Genomic DNA, 16,638 nt, shown 5'->3' with positions numbered 1-16,638 from the left:
ATATACAAGTTGCCAGAACAGTGCTGAACAGTGCTCCTTTGCCAAGATTGTGTAAGTTTCTGTAACTCTGCTGGAGGAATGAACACTGTTCCTCCTTGTGTTTTGATGCAGGCGGTTGAGCACTGTCTAGTCTGATCTAATCTGATGTCTGTAAGGATTCACATTCATTTTTATACATATCAAAACAGTGACCTCTTGTGCCCTTTGAGGAAACATTGCCTGTGTTATATTTCTGCACTTATTTATTCAGATTTTATTTATTCCCTTTAGCTGCTCACCTGTATACAGGTATTTGATTTGTATGAATAATATCCAAATTATCATTTATTAAGAATAATAATATAAAAACATGCCACGACTCTGTCTGTCTTGTGTTATATTAGCCTGCAGGGGGAGCTCATAGTCTAGGAAAGAGGTGCCAAGGTTTACCAGGTTTACCAGGTTTACCATTTAAAGGAATAGGGCTGTGTTTATTCCCAGTTAATTTTCTGTGGGCTTCACTCGAAGGGACTCAGTAACTTGTGACGAAAAGCGCCCCCCAAATAAACCTAAATGCACGTGAACACATAACACCCACTGACTCAATAGCATTTTATGTACGGCCGCTGGAAGCCGACCCCTGGGGGCTTTTCCGAAATTTAACCCCTGCATGTACAGTATGTCTGCCTGTTTGCAAGCTACCGCTACCAAACACTTCATGCTACGCCTGCATCAGTGCACGGACGAATGTGTGTGGCAGAGAAAGGGAGCAGGGGAGGAGACGCTGTGATAGTGCAGCCTGTGGAAATGCATCTGGTCGTGGTCTATGTGAATTGGTGGAATCTGGACGAGCCTTGAACTACCACGGTACGTATTAAAGTTAATTCATCTTTGTGTTTCCCCCTGCTCTGGAAAAGGCTGGCGACAGTCGGAATCACTACACTTCCTGCTGCTGCTACTTGGGAAGATTTGCTTTAGCTGGAGCACCAACGGTTTACAGTCCTCCTCCACCCAGGTTTAAAATCCAGGCTCCATCTCTTTAAACTCTCCCAAACCATTATTTTATTTACTAAATGCCCATATCCCTCCGCAGGGTCAGAGAGTATTTTGAAGAAATTGTCAAATCGTTTGCGTGGTATTTTTTAAAATCATGTCTTCTTCTCGATGTCATTAAACAATTGTCAGACTCACGAAACATCCCTTTCTCGGCGAGTCACGCCAATTTGTAACGATTTGTGTGCCGTAGTTGTGGCAGGGGGGGAGGTGGATCTAGTTTTTGAGGAGCCTAGAGGGGCTGTGCTTCGGTGCCACTTATCATTAGATATGGCCACCGTTACAGAGTACGCCGAAGCGTCATCTTCAACTTAATTTTGTGATATTTCATAGTAAATTCACAGTTCGGCCACTGTGGCTGGCGGAATGTTATTTTTGGCAATCTAATGTTTGTTTTTACATGTCTTGGGAGGCGTTTGTTGCTGCGTGGCAGGCTGGCTGCGAGAGTCTCCTAACTGGCCGCTTGGTCCCGCAGCTTGTCGCAGCTGAAGAAAATAGAACCAGTTGCCAACCAAGCGGTCGGCACCCAACATTTGCTTTGCGCGTCGCTGCACATTCGCCGAGGATTCGCATTTAAAGTTTCATACACGGAGTGTTGACTTTTGCAGCCGCTTGGATTTTGGCTTTGATTTGCTCATACGTTAATGATAAAATTGTTGGCCGTAGACTTGGGTGGCTAACACCAACTAGCTATATAACCCTAACTCGTGCGACGACAGCTGTCATTGGAGAAAGGAAAGTGATCCCCCCAAATGCGTTTGCCAGCGAAGCGGTTTTCTGTTGGATTTACATCATCCGCCTTTCCGTCAAATGGGCAAAGTTGGGAATAACATTGCAACGTTGGAATATAATGATATGCGTTATGCATTTCTGAGAACTGCGGTGTTGCTTCATTGGAGAGAGGCTAGCTAGCTCCATTAGCTTGCTAGCTAGCTGGGTGATAAAAGTGCGACGTTTCATCTCCCAGTATTTTGGACATGAAGAGGATAATTCGCTATTCATAGGGCTGGAAGGTAAGCCTCAGTGAGAAGTTTAATTGTTTTTTGTGCAAGCTAGATTTCGTCGGGTTTCACCTTTTTTTGAAGTAAAGCTGAGCCAACATTATCCATCTCCAGTCTGGTGTTGGGGGTTTGTCGCCGCCTCGGCTTTCATGACTCAGACTATTCAACGGAACGGAGCATTCAATAGAACGGTCCATGGGTGCTATATTATAAGAAATAGAGGGATAATGCCACACGATAACCGCTTAACATACTATACGGGACTAGTGGACACACACAGTAATCGTTAGTATGTAACAAAAAGCAGAAATCAAAGCTTACGTCATTGTGTAGCCTATCGTTTTCACTTTTTGTGTAGCATAGTAGTTCCCTAGAACAGTTCCGTTTCGTTGAATAGACCGAGCCTTTGTGTGTGTTGGGCACAAATGCTTACCATCGCCTTGTACCCAGTTTGAAGTTGGTTAAGGGAGTGTGGTTATTAGGTTACAAGATAAGTTTACCGTCATCCATAAGACTACTATATTGGACGTTAGCTGTGGGACAATAAAAGGCTGATGTTTGGTGTTTTGGCGTAGGCGTTGCAAGCTAGTGCGATGAGTTGGCCAACTAACTGCAACCATAGGTAACCTGTTTGCTGTGAACCCTTTTCAAAGTTTACTGGGTTTATGTCCCTCAAACCCGAATCCAGTCTTGCTTTTGCCAGTTAAAAATGAAAGATAAATTCGTTTCTTTACGCGGTTTCTGTCACATCCAGACTATGTCAGAGTTACTTTTGTCCATGGTCGTCAAAGAAAAGGCGACAGAGTTCAACACAACAGGCTAGCTACCGGTTAGCTGTGTGCAACTGCTTTGTGCCCAAGCTTGAGTTAACAAAAGCTAACGTTAGCATGTCTACAATTGTGCCCATGGTGGTCGTGACTGCCTAGCAGTCTCCAGATCCTTACCTCGGATGTCTTAACAACCATCGTTATTCTCATCACTTTAAACTGAGGCTTGCCTGGTGGTAAATGTGGTTATAAAATGGTCCTTGTCCAACTATTTTTTTTCTCTGCCTTGTGTTTCTGGAAACATTTTAAGCTCCTGTTTCTAATCTTAAGGATCTAAGCTCAGATTCATATATTTGTATTCATATCAGATAATTGTACTGCCAGTTTAACTGTTATAATGACTAATATTTCTTGTGGAGTTTGGTGTTGTTGGACCGCCATCTGTCCACAGAGCCTGGAGGCTGGTGAAGGCCAATATAGACATAAGAGAATGAGAGAGAAGAGAGAATAGCCACAGACCGGCAGCAAAAGATGGTGTTAGTTCCACAATAATCGAATGGCACAAATTGAAACCTTAGCTAGCTCAGTGATAACAAAATGCCTCTTTGATTGTTAAAATAAGTTCAAGATATATGTTCTTCCAAACCACAGCACATGACTAGCCACCAGTAGTAGTGATTTTGAATGACTGATTACTGCAATGACACATACCAAAAGAAAGTTTATGGAATATGGGGCTGAACAACATATCACTTCACCATTGACATTGCATTGTACAGATGTACAATAGGCTACGTTGCATGATTCAATGTAATGAGGCAAATTAGGTCTTTCACTGTTTATAAACCATTTTACTGGTTTACTGAAAATGAGAACTACCGAAGTTGACTTTCTAATGACTCATTCTCCATATTAGTCATAATGCAGTCTGATGTAATTACATTTTGGTACAGAAAAACAAGCTAGCATAGGCTTGTGTGGATTTTTTCATCTACTTTCTGAAGAGCAACCACTTAAACATCATAGAATTCACATAAATAAATAAATTCACATGTACACCTTGGTATCCGTAAACAAGTGAAAAACATTTTTTGATCTCAACTGCATTATATCAGTCATTTAAGATTTATTAAACCATAATCACAACCCAGCCAGGCTTAACTAGGGTTTAATGATATTTTCACATCTATTACCAAAAATAGAACAATATTTATTCACCATAAAGAAGATTTATTGTATTTATCTAGCTTTATAATCTTTATTTGATTGTTGAAGCCACATTCATCAAGTTTTTTAAAGACTAGAATGCAAAGTGACTGATGTACAGTACCCGGGGCTCATCAAGCAGTTAATAATAATGTGTAAATGACCAGATACCTACTTACACGTCCAGCACACATTAACCAACATGACCATCCCATTGGATGGTCCTGACCATGTGAGAAATGTGAATTTAATATTCTCTTGCCCTTTATCTGTTTTTCTCCACCAACTGCCAAGAAAGACACCTAGTCTTTAGTTCACTAGATGCTCAGATTTTTTCATCAGCCTATTGTTAACTTTGTGCTTGTCTGGATTGGTTATGTCGTGAAAGCAGCACAACAGCAACAGCTGCAGTCAACCATCACTGCTTGGGACTGCATGGTTTCAGACACAGTTCTGATGTGAAATTAGTGTTTCAGCAGTGCTCCAGTACGTAATCAGAAAAGTTATACACGTCTAAAGAAAAGAGACTTGAAGCTTAAATAAGAAGCTTCAGATCATCGTTATGCTGCAATTTGTGAGCCATTATGTGGCCAATCTCTTTCTGTCAGATGTGCATGAGATGGACAGCAAAGAAAAAAATAGCTAAAATGTATTCAGTTTAGACAGGGTGTTGGTCCTTTGTCGTAAAGGGCTGGGCAGGTCACACAGTCTTCTTTTCTGAAATTGTTTACTGGAACAGCATTGTAAAATGTTATATTTGGAGGCACATCCTACCCCAAACTAGTCTTAATTTATGTACATTTTTACCATGCAAAAGTTTAGCTCTCAGTGATGAACAAAATACCTCCTGTGGTACATCACTTGCTTGCAGCACAGACGACGTCTTGACTGCACTGCCTTGTTGAGAGAGGCTTGATGTTCAGATGATACAGGCGAGCATACATTTCAAAGCCACATACAGACAAGTGACAAATTAAAAGAAAAACCATAATTAATGAGTTTAGAAGCCTAACAAATGCACATGCTTGCATAAAGGGCACAGGGGGAGTCACTGAATGGTGTGAGCACAAACAATGTGCCCTCTGCAGTTACTGCATCTAAAACCTGTCCAACACCATCATCTAAATGCCAAATGAAGGAACATCCTTTCGAAGAACCTCTTCAGTCAAGTTCAAGAGGCTTGTCAAATTTATGCCAAGAAGCAGTGAAGCTGTTATGGCAGCTTTTAGTGGTCTAACACCTTATTAAGACAGTTAATGTTAATTTTTCCTTTTAATTTGGCAGCCATCATTAGTTTTACTTGTAGTGGTGAGCTTTTCATAGTGTAATTGAATTGCATAAAAACTGTAAAAAAAAAAATCCAAGGGAAATTGCCAATGGTCATCATTAAGTTTTGATTTTAGTACTCTAGAGTCAAAAAGCAAGGTGACCTTTGGAGATGTGCCAGAGTTAAACAGGGTGAAAACCAGTATGTAAATGAGGGACCAATGAGTTTCCCTGCCAACTATAGAGTCAGTGGCTGAAAAATATCACAGATGCAACATAAGAGTTTAAAAATCACCCTGGCAAAACAAGATGGGCAGAAACTGCAAGCGATTCCCTTAAATATGCTTCTTTTCCCATAGTGCCTGAAGAACCAAAGTCCTGCCCCTGTTTTAGGCATCTGATTGGAGTGGTATGATTATACCTGTAGTGTAAAGCGAGTACACTGTCATCACAAGAACAAGATGTGTTGACATACAATGCAAATACATTTTTTGACTGGCTATTTGTGTGGATTTGCCTGCTGGGGTGTTGATGCAACCAGCCAATGGACATTTTCACTCCAACCCTAAAGTAATTAATACTCAAGCGATTTGGCTTAATGCCAATTATCATATTTACATAAAGCTGTCCTGATTTTTTGCAACATTACCCACAATGGCTAATAAGTCACCCAAAGATATCAATAACAGAGAAAAATCTTTGGGAGTTAACAACGTTCTATTGTTATTTCACCCAGCCATGGTTTGTACACACTAAAATGAATCTTAATCAGTTTACCGTTATTTGTTCAGTGCACACTTAGGCCACCGCTACATTACACTTCACATTGTAAAATGCAACTAGAGGGTAACATTCACCATATTTACCATCGAGTGGTTTGTAGTGGGCTTTCTTTTAGTGGGTGGGTTGCAGCAAAATAGAAAACCCGGAGCGGCTGGATGTGGAGTGATTGCCTAAAAAGGAGTGGACATTGCTGCAGCTCCATTCCTCTCACATTGGGTGTAAGCTTAATTGATTTCTCTGCTCAGAGTTGAACAATTTTAAGTTTTAGGTGCAGAGGGTGTTTCTGTGAGATTGCAGGAGTCTCAGGTAGGATAAAAGGTAATACACCCCTGGCATATAAATGGCGTCTAAGATGCTTCAGACCCGTTGAATATGATCAAAACTAGGTGTCTTTCACTGCCAAGAGGATGCTCAGGGAGTTTTACTCTAGTGACACAAGTTCAGGTAAAAGTAGGAAAAGGATGAGCATATTTGTGCATATTTCTTAGAAATGATTCCCAGTAAAGTAGACATCGTCACATAATAATATAAGCACATATAAGCTTCTGAATAGTCTATACCCTACTTTACCTCTTCATTAAGAAACTCCAGTTTGTCTGAGCCTTAGAAAGAGCTAAGTCAAATTTGTTTAAAAAAATACATGGACATGGTATCTCAGTGAATGAAGCTGCAAGCCATGTTTGTTCTTTCACCACTGAGGGTGAGAATTTTCCCATGACACGTCATCTTTTTCCTATCCATTCTTTAAAAGCCTGTCAAGAATATGAGATCAAATGAGGTAAAAATAAAAACATATTTGTCTCCTTAGTTTTAATCTTCCAAGCTTAGGTCACCTGCCATTAAACACCTATCATGAGCTCGTCTTTCTTACCGTTTTTTTTCTCAGAATGTCATCAGAGGATAAGACTGTGGAGCCCTCTGACCAGGGACCCTCACCGCCCTCCAGCAGTGTAGGGGCCACATCCACAGGAAGTCCTGCCCTCGCAGACAAGCGACCACGTGGCAGGCCGCGCAAGGATGCTGCTGCTGCTGCCATCTTACCCCAGGCACCACCCTCATCCACGCCTAAGAACAGAAAGAAGTAGGTTTTTACCTCAACGTGCAATGATTTTGTACTTTTGTGCCATAGGTTTTCATTGCTTGCACTGGATGTGACATATTGGCACAGCCAAAATAATATAGAATATATAATATAGAACAATATTATTGTTAAATATACATATATATTTTTTTGTCAGTAATGGTCCTGTAGCCAGGTGTCAGGCTCATTACAGTTGTCTTGACATGTTGGGTTGTCTATAGAGTGGTGCAGGAATGAGCCCTAAAACCTGAAAATAAGTTAGCATTTTAGCACTTCCAGTTCCCTCATCTCAAAGTCAATGGCTTTTTTGAATGGGCTCTGGTTAAATGGCTGAAATAAGGTCTGTGGTTAGCACAAGCTCAAGACATTTTCACATTTTATTTTGTGACACAAAATGCATAGGAAACTACCCCCACTTGTGATTTTTAAGCTTTTACGTGTGTTAAAAAAGACAGTTGCTAACAAGTGGCTAAATGAGACAGAGATTATGGATGTCATAACACTGCATCTGAAACTCCATCTACTCACAGTCCACCTTTACAGCCTGGTTGTGTTTATACTCTTGCTCTTACAAACTATTACTAATTTCATTAGAAGAAAGGCTTTTGTAGTGCAGGAAAATCAAATTACAAGGTAGAAGCTTAGTGGTGATGACTTTGACGTCATGCGACCGTTGTGTGGTTCGTTTGTAGCTTCAAAAACATCAAAGTAGTGTTCATTTGTTAAGATTATCTTGCTGAACAAAATGTTTAAACATCATACAATTTGTTGGTCACAGAGCTTATTTTCTCTAATAATTTAAAAACCAATGGAAAAATCCCATTCGTTTTTTGTCGCGTGAACCAGGGAAATGCTAACTTCTGGGTTGGCCTACAAAAAAAGGTCATCCTTGCACCACTCTATTGGACATAGATGTAGGCAGTGGTGCATTAGACCAATTGAGATAGCCCATTGGTATATGGAAACACTCCCGCAGCTTAGTTATTCCCTCTTAAATTTCCACCATTCTTGAGGGTAAAACAACACTGAACTGGATAAGTAACCCAGAATCAAATAATAGGTATCACAACATTTCAAACAGAGTTCTGTTCAGTCTTTTAACCGTATATCTATATGAGCCCATGAGGTATCAATTAAATCTAACAAACAAACATGAACTATACATGGGTTAAATGGACTACAAACAAGCTTTAAAAATCTATAATTTAAAAGAAAATAGTGAATTATAACATCCCATCATGTGTTATTGCTTAGTTATAGAGTTATTTTTCTTAAAAAAAAAAAAAAAAATCCTTTATAAGTAAATAAAGTCATAGTGCAGACATGGTTATGAGGCAATACCAAAACTCTATCATGAAATCTTGATATTTTTAAATTCTTGAATATGTCAACCCAAACACACACACACAAAAACAAATAAAGGAGTATCTTTTACAAAATATTGAGTGTTGAAAACTAGTCTTAACGTAGAGTAACATACATTATGTGGGATATTTAATGTGACTTTGGTAGAAGACAGAATAAATGTTGGTGTTTTTGGCGTTGCAGAAAACATTTAGTTTAGTAGTAGTTCAGAACTGGTCCTGTTCTGGCCATTTAGCTAGCAGCAGATTTTTTTAAACATGTCCTGGGATGAATTTTGGTTAAAAGTCCTTGTCATATAGAGATTTTTAATAGTCCTACAGCAGCTTTATTTCAGTTCAGGTAACGCCCGCACACAAATTTGTTATGAGGCATTGTACAAAATGTCTGGCTTCTTTGTACTCCCATAGCAACATATAATGCAGCTTAGAGCTGCACTGTAATAAAAAGCCTGCGAGGTTCTTAACGCTCTCCTTAGTCTGTCCTCTCAATCAATCTTAATACTCTGTCCCAATGGATCGTTTAATCTGCAAGCATCCAGATGATGCGTTAATGCCACAGTGGAAGGATGACCCGGGACACACTTGAATCGCTTCATGTTGACAAACAGGTCAAGAACAAACCATCAGTGGAAGTGCACTCTTCTTGTGGTTATTTGTGGTATTGTAATGGTCAGTGTTACCATGGTCAGAATTAAATTGTTATCACGCCTAAGGTCAATATTTTTACCACAATTATTTATCTAACCTCAGATTTCATTGAATTTGAACCACTGCACCTCTAGAAAGCTCAGTGGTCCTTCACTGACTCCCAGCAATGATCCGAGTTTTGTGGCCTGTGGGCCTTCAGCCAATTCAATACACTCTAATTTCTAATTTCACTGTTGGTCATAGAAACAATAGTAATGAGTGTAATGAATAGCCCTGGCTTTAAACTACCTGTTTGGCTGGATTAGGATATAAATGACACTGACTAAAATAAATGACACACTATGCTTAGTCACAACAGCCTCTCAATCCTCTTCTCAGACCAACTGGCTGCGTCTTATAATGGATGTAAGCAATATGTATAAATAAATATAAAAATTATTGGTGTTAAGTGTTGAAAAGCCACTTTGCTTGTGACAAAGGAGGACGTGTCAGAGATTGCTTGTGTAGACCTGGTTGTTGGAATTTACTCGATTTGCCCACGCTCCATCTGCTAGTCAGTCCCGTCTCAGAACGGCATTGATCCATGTCAGGATTTCCAGGCAGCACTGTGCTAGCTGGGACTACTTACCATGGCATTATTTTCACCTTTTCTTTTTTTTCCCCCTCTCTCTCTCCCTGTGGTGGGACTGTGAGGGGGATAAGTTGTGCAGGGTATGGGGTTGAATGTTGGTCTTGAGCATTTGTCAGTGAAATAACTGGCTGTCTCAGTGCTGAAATGTGATGCCTTTAACGTAGTTACATATAATTACAGTTGAATGTTGTGTAGCAGTTTATGTAAAGAGGTCACCACCAACTACTTTGTCTGTATACGCTAGATTGTGGTCATAGATGAAAATGTCACACACAGCTAATTTGTGCATTTGGGTTTGCCTCCTGGAATCAGAACCTACTTAAATGTCATTAGTCACGTTATAGACTGTAAAAGTATTTGCTGTGAACATGTAAAGGAAAGCCTGTGATAGGGCAGGTATGGTGCCCTAATCTGAAGCACGATATATGGCCAAAAGATGTAAAGGGTTTGTTATACTGCTGCTGTGGCTAGCATGTTTATTTTGGTCCTCGTGCATAGCTGTATATAGCATGTCTCTGACCTCATGTGTTGCGCATATCATGTATGAATATGGTTTTGAATATGTATATAATTGCAGTCTTGTATGATTTTATTCATCCAAAATGACAAGACAGCTCATATTTGGTTCAGCAATGACCGTGTGCACCTCTACAATAACAAGTAAAGAGCTCTTTGTCAAATTTAGTTGTTTGTTTCCACCTTATTAAGATATTTATGCTTGACTCAAGCTTACAGGTAATTATGGTTTTAGCCAAGGTTTGCTTGAGGCCTCCTCTGTTGGGATTTTGGGTTGCTCCTTATCTTGACATGGAAGTCATTTAGAGGGAGGGGTTGATTTGGCATCCAGCCATTTGTAATTTTTCTCTCCAGTGGCATTGAAAATTACCCCCCCCCCAATCTCCTCCCATACTTCCAGCCCCCTGTATCCTCCTGAGTACCCCTGAGACATTCTGCTCTCATTCTAACTTGCGTTTGCTCTCCCTACTTACAATGCTAACAATTGATGTTGCTATTTAATTTGTATCCATGACAATTAGCCCCTCCACATGGCGCTTCCAAGATTAGGTTAACACAGCTCCCATTGGAGAATGCTGACACTGACAGATCTCTCCATACTGTATGTAAAAGAGGGGTGGTGTGTGTGTGTGTGCATCTGTAAGAGTTGGCACAGTCATATGGTGGGAAATGTCAGCGTGGTTGTCTGATTTGCTGACAGGGCACATTTGGCAAGATATGGGAAGGGTTGCACTTTCTTTATAATGGCAAATTTTTTGTCTTAGGCTCACTTGGTGCTCAAGAGCAGTTATGACACTTGAAAAGGGATATCCCAATCAAGTTTTTTTTGCTCATTATTTAATAAGTATTTTTTTTTTTTTAATTAAATAATAAGTCAAAGAGAAAGGAAATCAGAAAAAAAACATAATTGAGCCTGATACTGAGAGCAGAGCAGCTTGGAACATCAGTACAGTTAGGTCAAGCTTCTCATGGCAGTGTCTTCATTTTAACATTATTACGTAGTGAAGAGTGTCATTTGTATAAAGTAGTATCATTAATTGGTTTACATCTTTAGTGCAGCATTATAATAAATTGTTAGTCTTAAGAGACACAACTATGACACAGTGATCAGTTGTAGTTTATAATCTCGACTTGGCTCTTCTAAAAATGACTGCTGAATATAATGATCTTGCAGTTAACTAATGACGAGTTACTTTGCATTACTCAGTGGAAAATTAACTAGAGCACTGACCTTTTCACAAAACCGCCGTTCTGAAAACATAACCAACACCTCATTGCTCATGTACATACATACTCAGCTGTGACATTTTTGTCTTATACCTCAACTGGAGACAAAACAAGTCTTATTTTGAGAGGTTCAGAGTGCCTTGTTCTATACATAAATTGGCTACAGTAGCTTACGGTTAATAGGGTAGCTGTTGATTGGTTTTGGCTGATTTTTAAATTTTTATTTATTTTTGCTGTTATGGCCATACCTGTCCACGGATTTCCCTTAAAACACTGTCGTAATCAAAGGTATGAAAGCAGAATTATTTCTGGTGGAATTTTCTTTCGGTTGCATAATTAATTATTTTGTTTTATTTTTAGTTTTGGAATGATGACAAAAAGACTAAAACATATTCAAAAACATGGTTTAAACAATGTTACATCATTGTATCACTGTTTTTTCCCAAAGTGTCAATGTATAATGCCCATTTATTGGACTGCAGTACAGCCACTAATGATTGCTCCAATAACCCTAAGGATATGACTGTTGAAAATCCCAAACATGACTCATGCACATTCATGATTAGATATTTGTTTGTGGTGTCTTAAATTACAGAGCTATTATTGCATAATAAGTGATGTCTGTATTCTGATTTGAAATTCAACAACAGCATGTTCAGTTAGACTCTAATGAGTTGTCATCACTCAAGGGAAATGATAAAGGTGCTTGTTCCCCATTACACTGAAGATGAACACACACATCTCAGTTTTGGTGTATTAGCAGTAATACATTTTGATCGGTTTCTTCATCTTTAAACTCAATGCAGTACCAGTCTGTATTGTAACACCCCCTCCCCAATCTACCACCCTTCCGCCTTGCCCAGGGGCTTGAGTGCCTCCATTAAAAATCAGTGACAGCTGTGACTATATTTAACTAATTCATGACCGCATCGCCGCCCTCTCTCTTAAGGCAACATTTTTTTTCTTGTCTCGTTCTCTTTCAATGCCTTTGTTTATTTGTTTGTGTCTCCTCCTCACCTTAGGGGTCGCACCAGAGGGAGGGTTGTTGTGGATGAGGAGGACAGCATGGATGGGACTGAGATAACAGAGTCCATAGGCCCTCAGGACACAGGTGAGACTTTGCACTTGCTCTTTTTTTGATCCATTATGTACACGTTGGGTTCAGTTGGGAGTGATATAAAACTCGAACTTGCACATCCAGACAGCCTCATGCAGAGAGCGCATCAGAGGATATTTCAGTAAAGGTAGAGGAGTCTCCCTCTCCTGGAGAAGGATGGATGAGAGCTTTTTCTTGGCACCCCATGCTTCTACTTCAGGGCTATAATTGAAAGGGTTTAGCTTGAGCTGTGAAGCTGCAGTGGGTGTGTATTTTTTTTTTTCTCCCCTTACTGCTTCCATCTCTCCTCCTGCTCTGAGATTGGCATTGAGGTGCAGTGGGAAAGAGCCCAAGGCTAATGCCCTCTAAAAGCTTTTTAAAATCCCATCAGTCTCCCCAGACCCATTTATGTGCTTTTTTATGTGTGTACATCACATCACGTGACCATGCCTCCCATTCTCATACATCTCAGTGCTGCCCTGTTGCTGTGCAGGAGACATTGGCGAATAAAATTCTGCCAGTGGCTAGCTTTTCTTTTATTAGTTGTAGTTTACCTTACACCAACAAAAGGCATTTTTTATTTGCTTTAAGACATACATTTTTTTTTTTTTATATTGAGTATGGTCTTGGATTTTGCCTTTCAGTCTACTCCCTTAGTCTTGTCCCCAAAGGGGGATATGTGTGCAGCTGAGATCAAGCAGAGTATATCTGTGTTCTGAAAAGGTCAAGACATAATTTTACAAATCCGCTATCTTAATTTTATGTATAACCCCTGATTTGTGTCCCCTTGCACAATGTAAAGATTTTACATTTCGAACTATTGCTGATCACATATGTGAACACGTTTTGGCCTTGAAAATGTGACATATCAAATGCTTATCAGAATAGAAGGAGGTTATTGTTAATAATACGTTATATATTGTATATATTATATTTCTAAAAACAAATGTTCCTCGTTCACCCTGATCCCAAGACTGTAAGAAGTCTTTCACAGGTACATTTGGTTATTAAGAGGTAATGAGCTTGAATTTGTCCTTGTGTAATTCCATTGGATGACACTGATGGTATTAGCCTGATTACATTGCAATGAAATGTTACTAAAAATTTTGCATGGCCCAAAGTCTCAGTGAGAGCTAGTTTTGGGACTTGTTATGTATGATTAGCACAATGAACTTTGCCTTTTTTTGTAATTTATCTCAAAAGCACTCATGGTGACAACAAAACTGCATTTCAGGCAAATTTTTCCCCATTAATATTAAACCCCACTTCTTGTGACATTTTGGCAGCCGTGATTCTTGTTTTTTTTCCCCCTGCCTCTGTTGTTATTGCTATTCTGTACAAGAGCTTGATGTTCCCAGTGGGTTTACCGTAATCAGTGCTTGAGCATATGGTCCCCATATTTTATCATCCATCTCACTAATAAAGGCTGTGTTTTTGACCTGGAGGAAACTGACTAGAATGCAGTCAACCTGTCCTCTGACAGCTTGTATCAGTCAGAGGCTGCATGCTGATTTTACAGTAATAATTGGCAATGAACTGAAGAGCAACTAATAGCGTAGAGGCCAGCGTTTAGCAGGCTGCAATACTCACAAATGCGCTGGAGGGATGTAATACTTCTTAGGTTATTGTTTTTTTACTGACTAACTGATCATTTCATTTTTTTGTAACCATCAGAAACACAAATCCAGCCAGTGGAGACTGCGGAGGTCGCGACCAGTGAGGTGCCAGAGGAGGACAAGCCCTCTTCCCCTCTGGCCCAGAGCCCTCCAGCCGAGAATTCAGCAGGACCATCTGTCCCAGCAAGTAGAGAAGTCAAAAGCAGGTTAGAGACACTAAACTGGACCGCAGTTGTTTGAGAAATGAAGAACCTTGTGTTTTTTAAGTGTTTATGTGAATGTCTACATGCACAGGCGTTAGTATGCAATAGTGTGTTTGTGTCCAACAATGTGATGTGCTGTTTGCCTTGCCTGTGTGCACATGCATGGATGGATTCAAATGGAGTCATCAGCTGGTTAAGGCAGCACTCTCTTCCCAGGTGCCACTCTGCTAAAGGTTATAATCAATCTTCAGGTCTGTCTCTGCTATTGATGTTAGTGATGGAGAGCAGACCAGCAGCCTCTCCAGGGATCTTATCAACCAGGCCATCCCATCACTTAAAAATGTGATAAATATTTACGGCACGTTTTATTTCTGAACTTTCCATCTCTTGGCTACTATTCTGTCTTTTTGTCTGTTTACTGTTGGGTCTCCAAAAGGCCTTTCTTACATGGAATCGGCAACATTTCCATAACCAGCTATCCATGCAAGGTGATGGTTTTTGTTTTCAACTCATAGGTCCTTTTGTGCACAAAAAAATCATTATGAATTAACTGCTTAAGGTGGTTAAAATGAGGCGCCGGCCTCACAAATGTAGGCATAGTGGGTTTATATGTCTGTTGTGCCCAGACAGTCTCTCTGCGAGAGAAAGGAGGCCTTAATTGATGGTGACATGCATTGCACTGTATTAAGACACAGTAGGTATATATAATTAAACACCCCCTACCACCCATTTTCTTTGTTTCAGTGAGCGTCTCTGTGCCTTCTGTTACTGCGGTGGCCGAAGCCTGCTGGGTCAGGGGGATCTGCGCGTATTCTCCACCACGCCTCAGTTTGAAGCACTGTTCAGCCACATGGGCGGAGGAGGCTCGACGAGCGATAGCAGTGACGGCGATAAAACCACTCAGCCAAAAATGGCTGGAGAGACCACCTCAGGACAGAGGGAAAAGGCGACGTAAGTAGGCCTGGCTGACAGTGTTTTCACAAATGGTTTGGCCGTCAGTGTCAGTCAGGACAGCAAAGTCATCTACGATGTCTCCCCCGTAGGAAGTTAATGAGTTGCATGAAATCAGAATTTGCTTATAGCCTCACTTCACTGTTTGTGTGGTTATCCTGAGTCCCTGTCCAAGCTGAACACTGGTGGTGAATTTTATGTTGGGTGAAATTCCTCACAAATTTTCATACACATTCAATTGTACACACAACCAAACATGCGCACGCACACACAGACCTCACAAGCTAAAGGGCATCCCTCAGTTAGCAGGTTGTGTTGTCATTCTGCATTTGAAGGCTAAATTATCACTTTGCCTTAGCAGGCATACTATGTGCCCTGAGGGGGTGCACATGAGTCTTTCCTCTGTGTTTGTGTGTGTGTGCGCGCGCGCGTGGATGAGCGCTCGAATGCACGCACACTGTGCCAACAAAGAACCCTCCTTGGACACTTTTTGGCCAGCTGCCTAATTTGTTTTGGTTCTTTGGAACCAATAGGGTGTCTCTCTGGGTTCCCAGTGACGTAATGGGCAGTGTGAGCAGTATGGGTCTGGCAGCACGCCAAGCCAACCAGTAGCTGTTGTGTTGTTGCTGTGTGATTGGTCATTGGGGCCAGCCCTCCGTTGTGCCACGCAGAGGCAGAGTAGGGAGTTGAGGGCAGGAGGAGAAATTATATATTGATTTGTTAGAGAAGCAGAGGTGTTGGGACAAAGGAGGAAAACTGTGGAAATGTGAAGAGGTGGGAGATAATCATTTCATAATTGGTGATGAAACGTTGGCTCTAAACAATAAGCTGTCAAGGCTGTTTGTCATGTTTGTGCCATCATGCTTCCAGAAGCCAGTCTCTTGATTTTGGCCGTTGGTTTGTTTACTGGAACTTAGGTCCTTTTTAAATGCTAATGCTCCCTCTCCACATTTTCCGCATGCTATGTGGCTCACTAGTTCAAGCCAGGGACTCAGAGAAACACATCCTTTTCAACAGATTTTATGAGACAGAACAGCCAGCCTCTTGTGCACACGCCAAACAAGATGGCCCTCTTCCTCCTCCTCCTCTCCCTCCTCCCCCACAGCTTTTTATTTGCTCTCTAACATTTTTCCCCCAGCTCATTCTCTCTGTCTTCATCTCTCTGCTTTTGTAAAAACTGCACATCGTCTTCTACCCTTTATGTCTCTGTTTTTGATTCATTTTTAAGTTGATTCAGGCTGTCCTTCTCT

At 40.6% G+C, this 16,638-nt stretch overlaps 1 protein-coding gene across 10 annotated transcripts in view; it reads left to right on the top strand.

The window, feature by feature from the left end:
* The first annotated feature begins 766 nt into the window (after positions 1 to 766).
* kmt2cb (lysine (K)-specific methyltransferase 2Cb) overlaps positions 767 to 16,638 on the top strand; it is a 61,305-nt gene continuing 45,433 nt past the window's right edge. For 9 of the 10 annotated variants that reach the window (XM_051070007.1, XM_051070011.1, XM_051070012.1 and 6 more), the window contains exons 1-5: positions 1,285 to 2,045; positions 6,942 to 7,136; positions 12,545 to 12,633; positions 14,293 to 14,440; positions 15,182 to 15,388. In XM_051070007.1, the coding sequence (XP_050925964.1) occupies positions 6,943 to 7,136; positions 12,545 to 12,633; positions 14,293 to 14,440; positions 15,182 to 15,388 (638 nt within the window). In that variant the 5' untranslated portion in view covers positions 1,285 to 2,045; position 6,942. Of the gene's footprint in view, positions 847 to 1,284; positions 2,046 to 6,941; positions 7,137 to 12,544; positions 12,634 to 14,292; positions 14,441 to 15,181; positions 15,389 to 16,638 lie in introns of those variants that run through there. The other variant, XM_018676586.2, reaches the window with a different exon arrangement.

The sequence above is a fragment of the Lates calcarifer genome, linkage group LG4, assembly GCF_001640805.2.
Source record: "Lates calcarifer isolate ASB-BC8 linkage group LG4, TLL_Latcal_v3, whole genome shotgun sequence".
Lineage (NCBI taxonomy): Eukaryota > Metazoa > Chordata > Actinopteri > Centropomidae > Lates > Lates calcarifer.
This window is presented reverse-complemented; position numbering and strand designations above follow the sequence as displayed.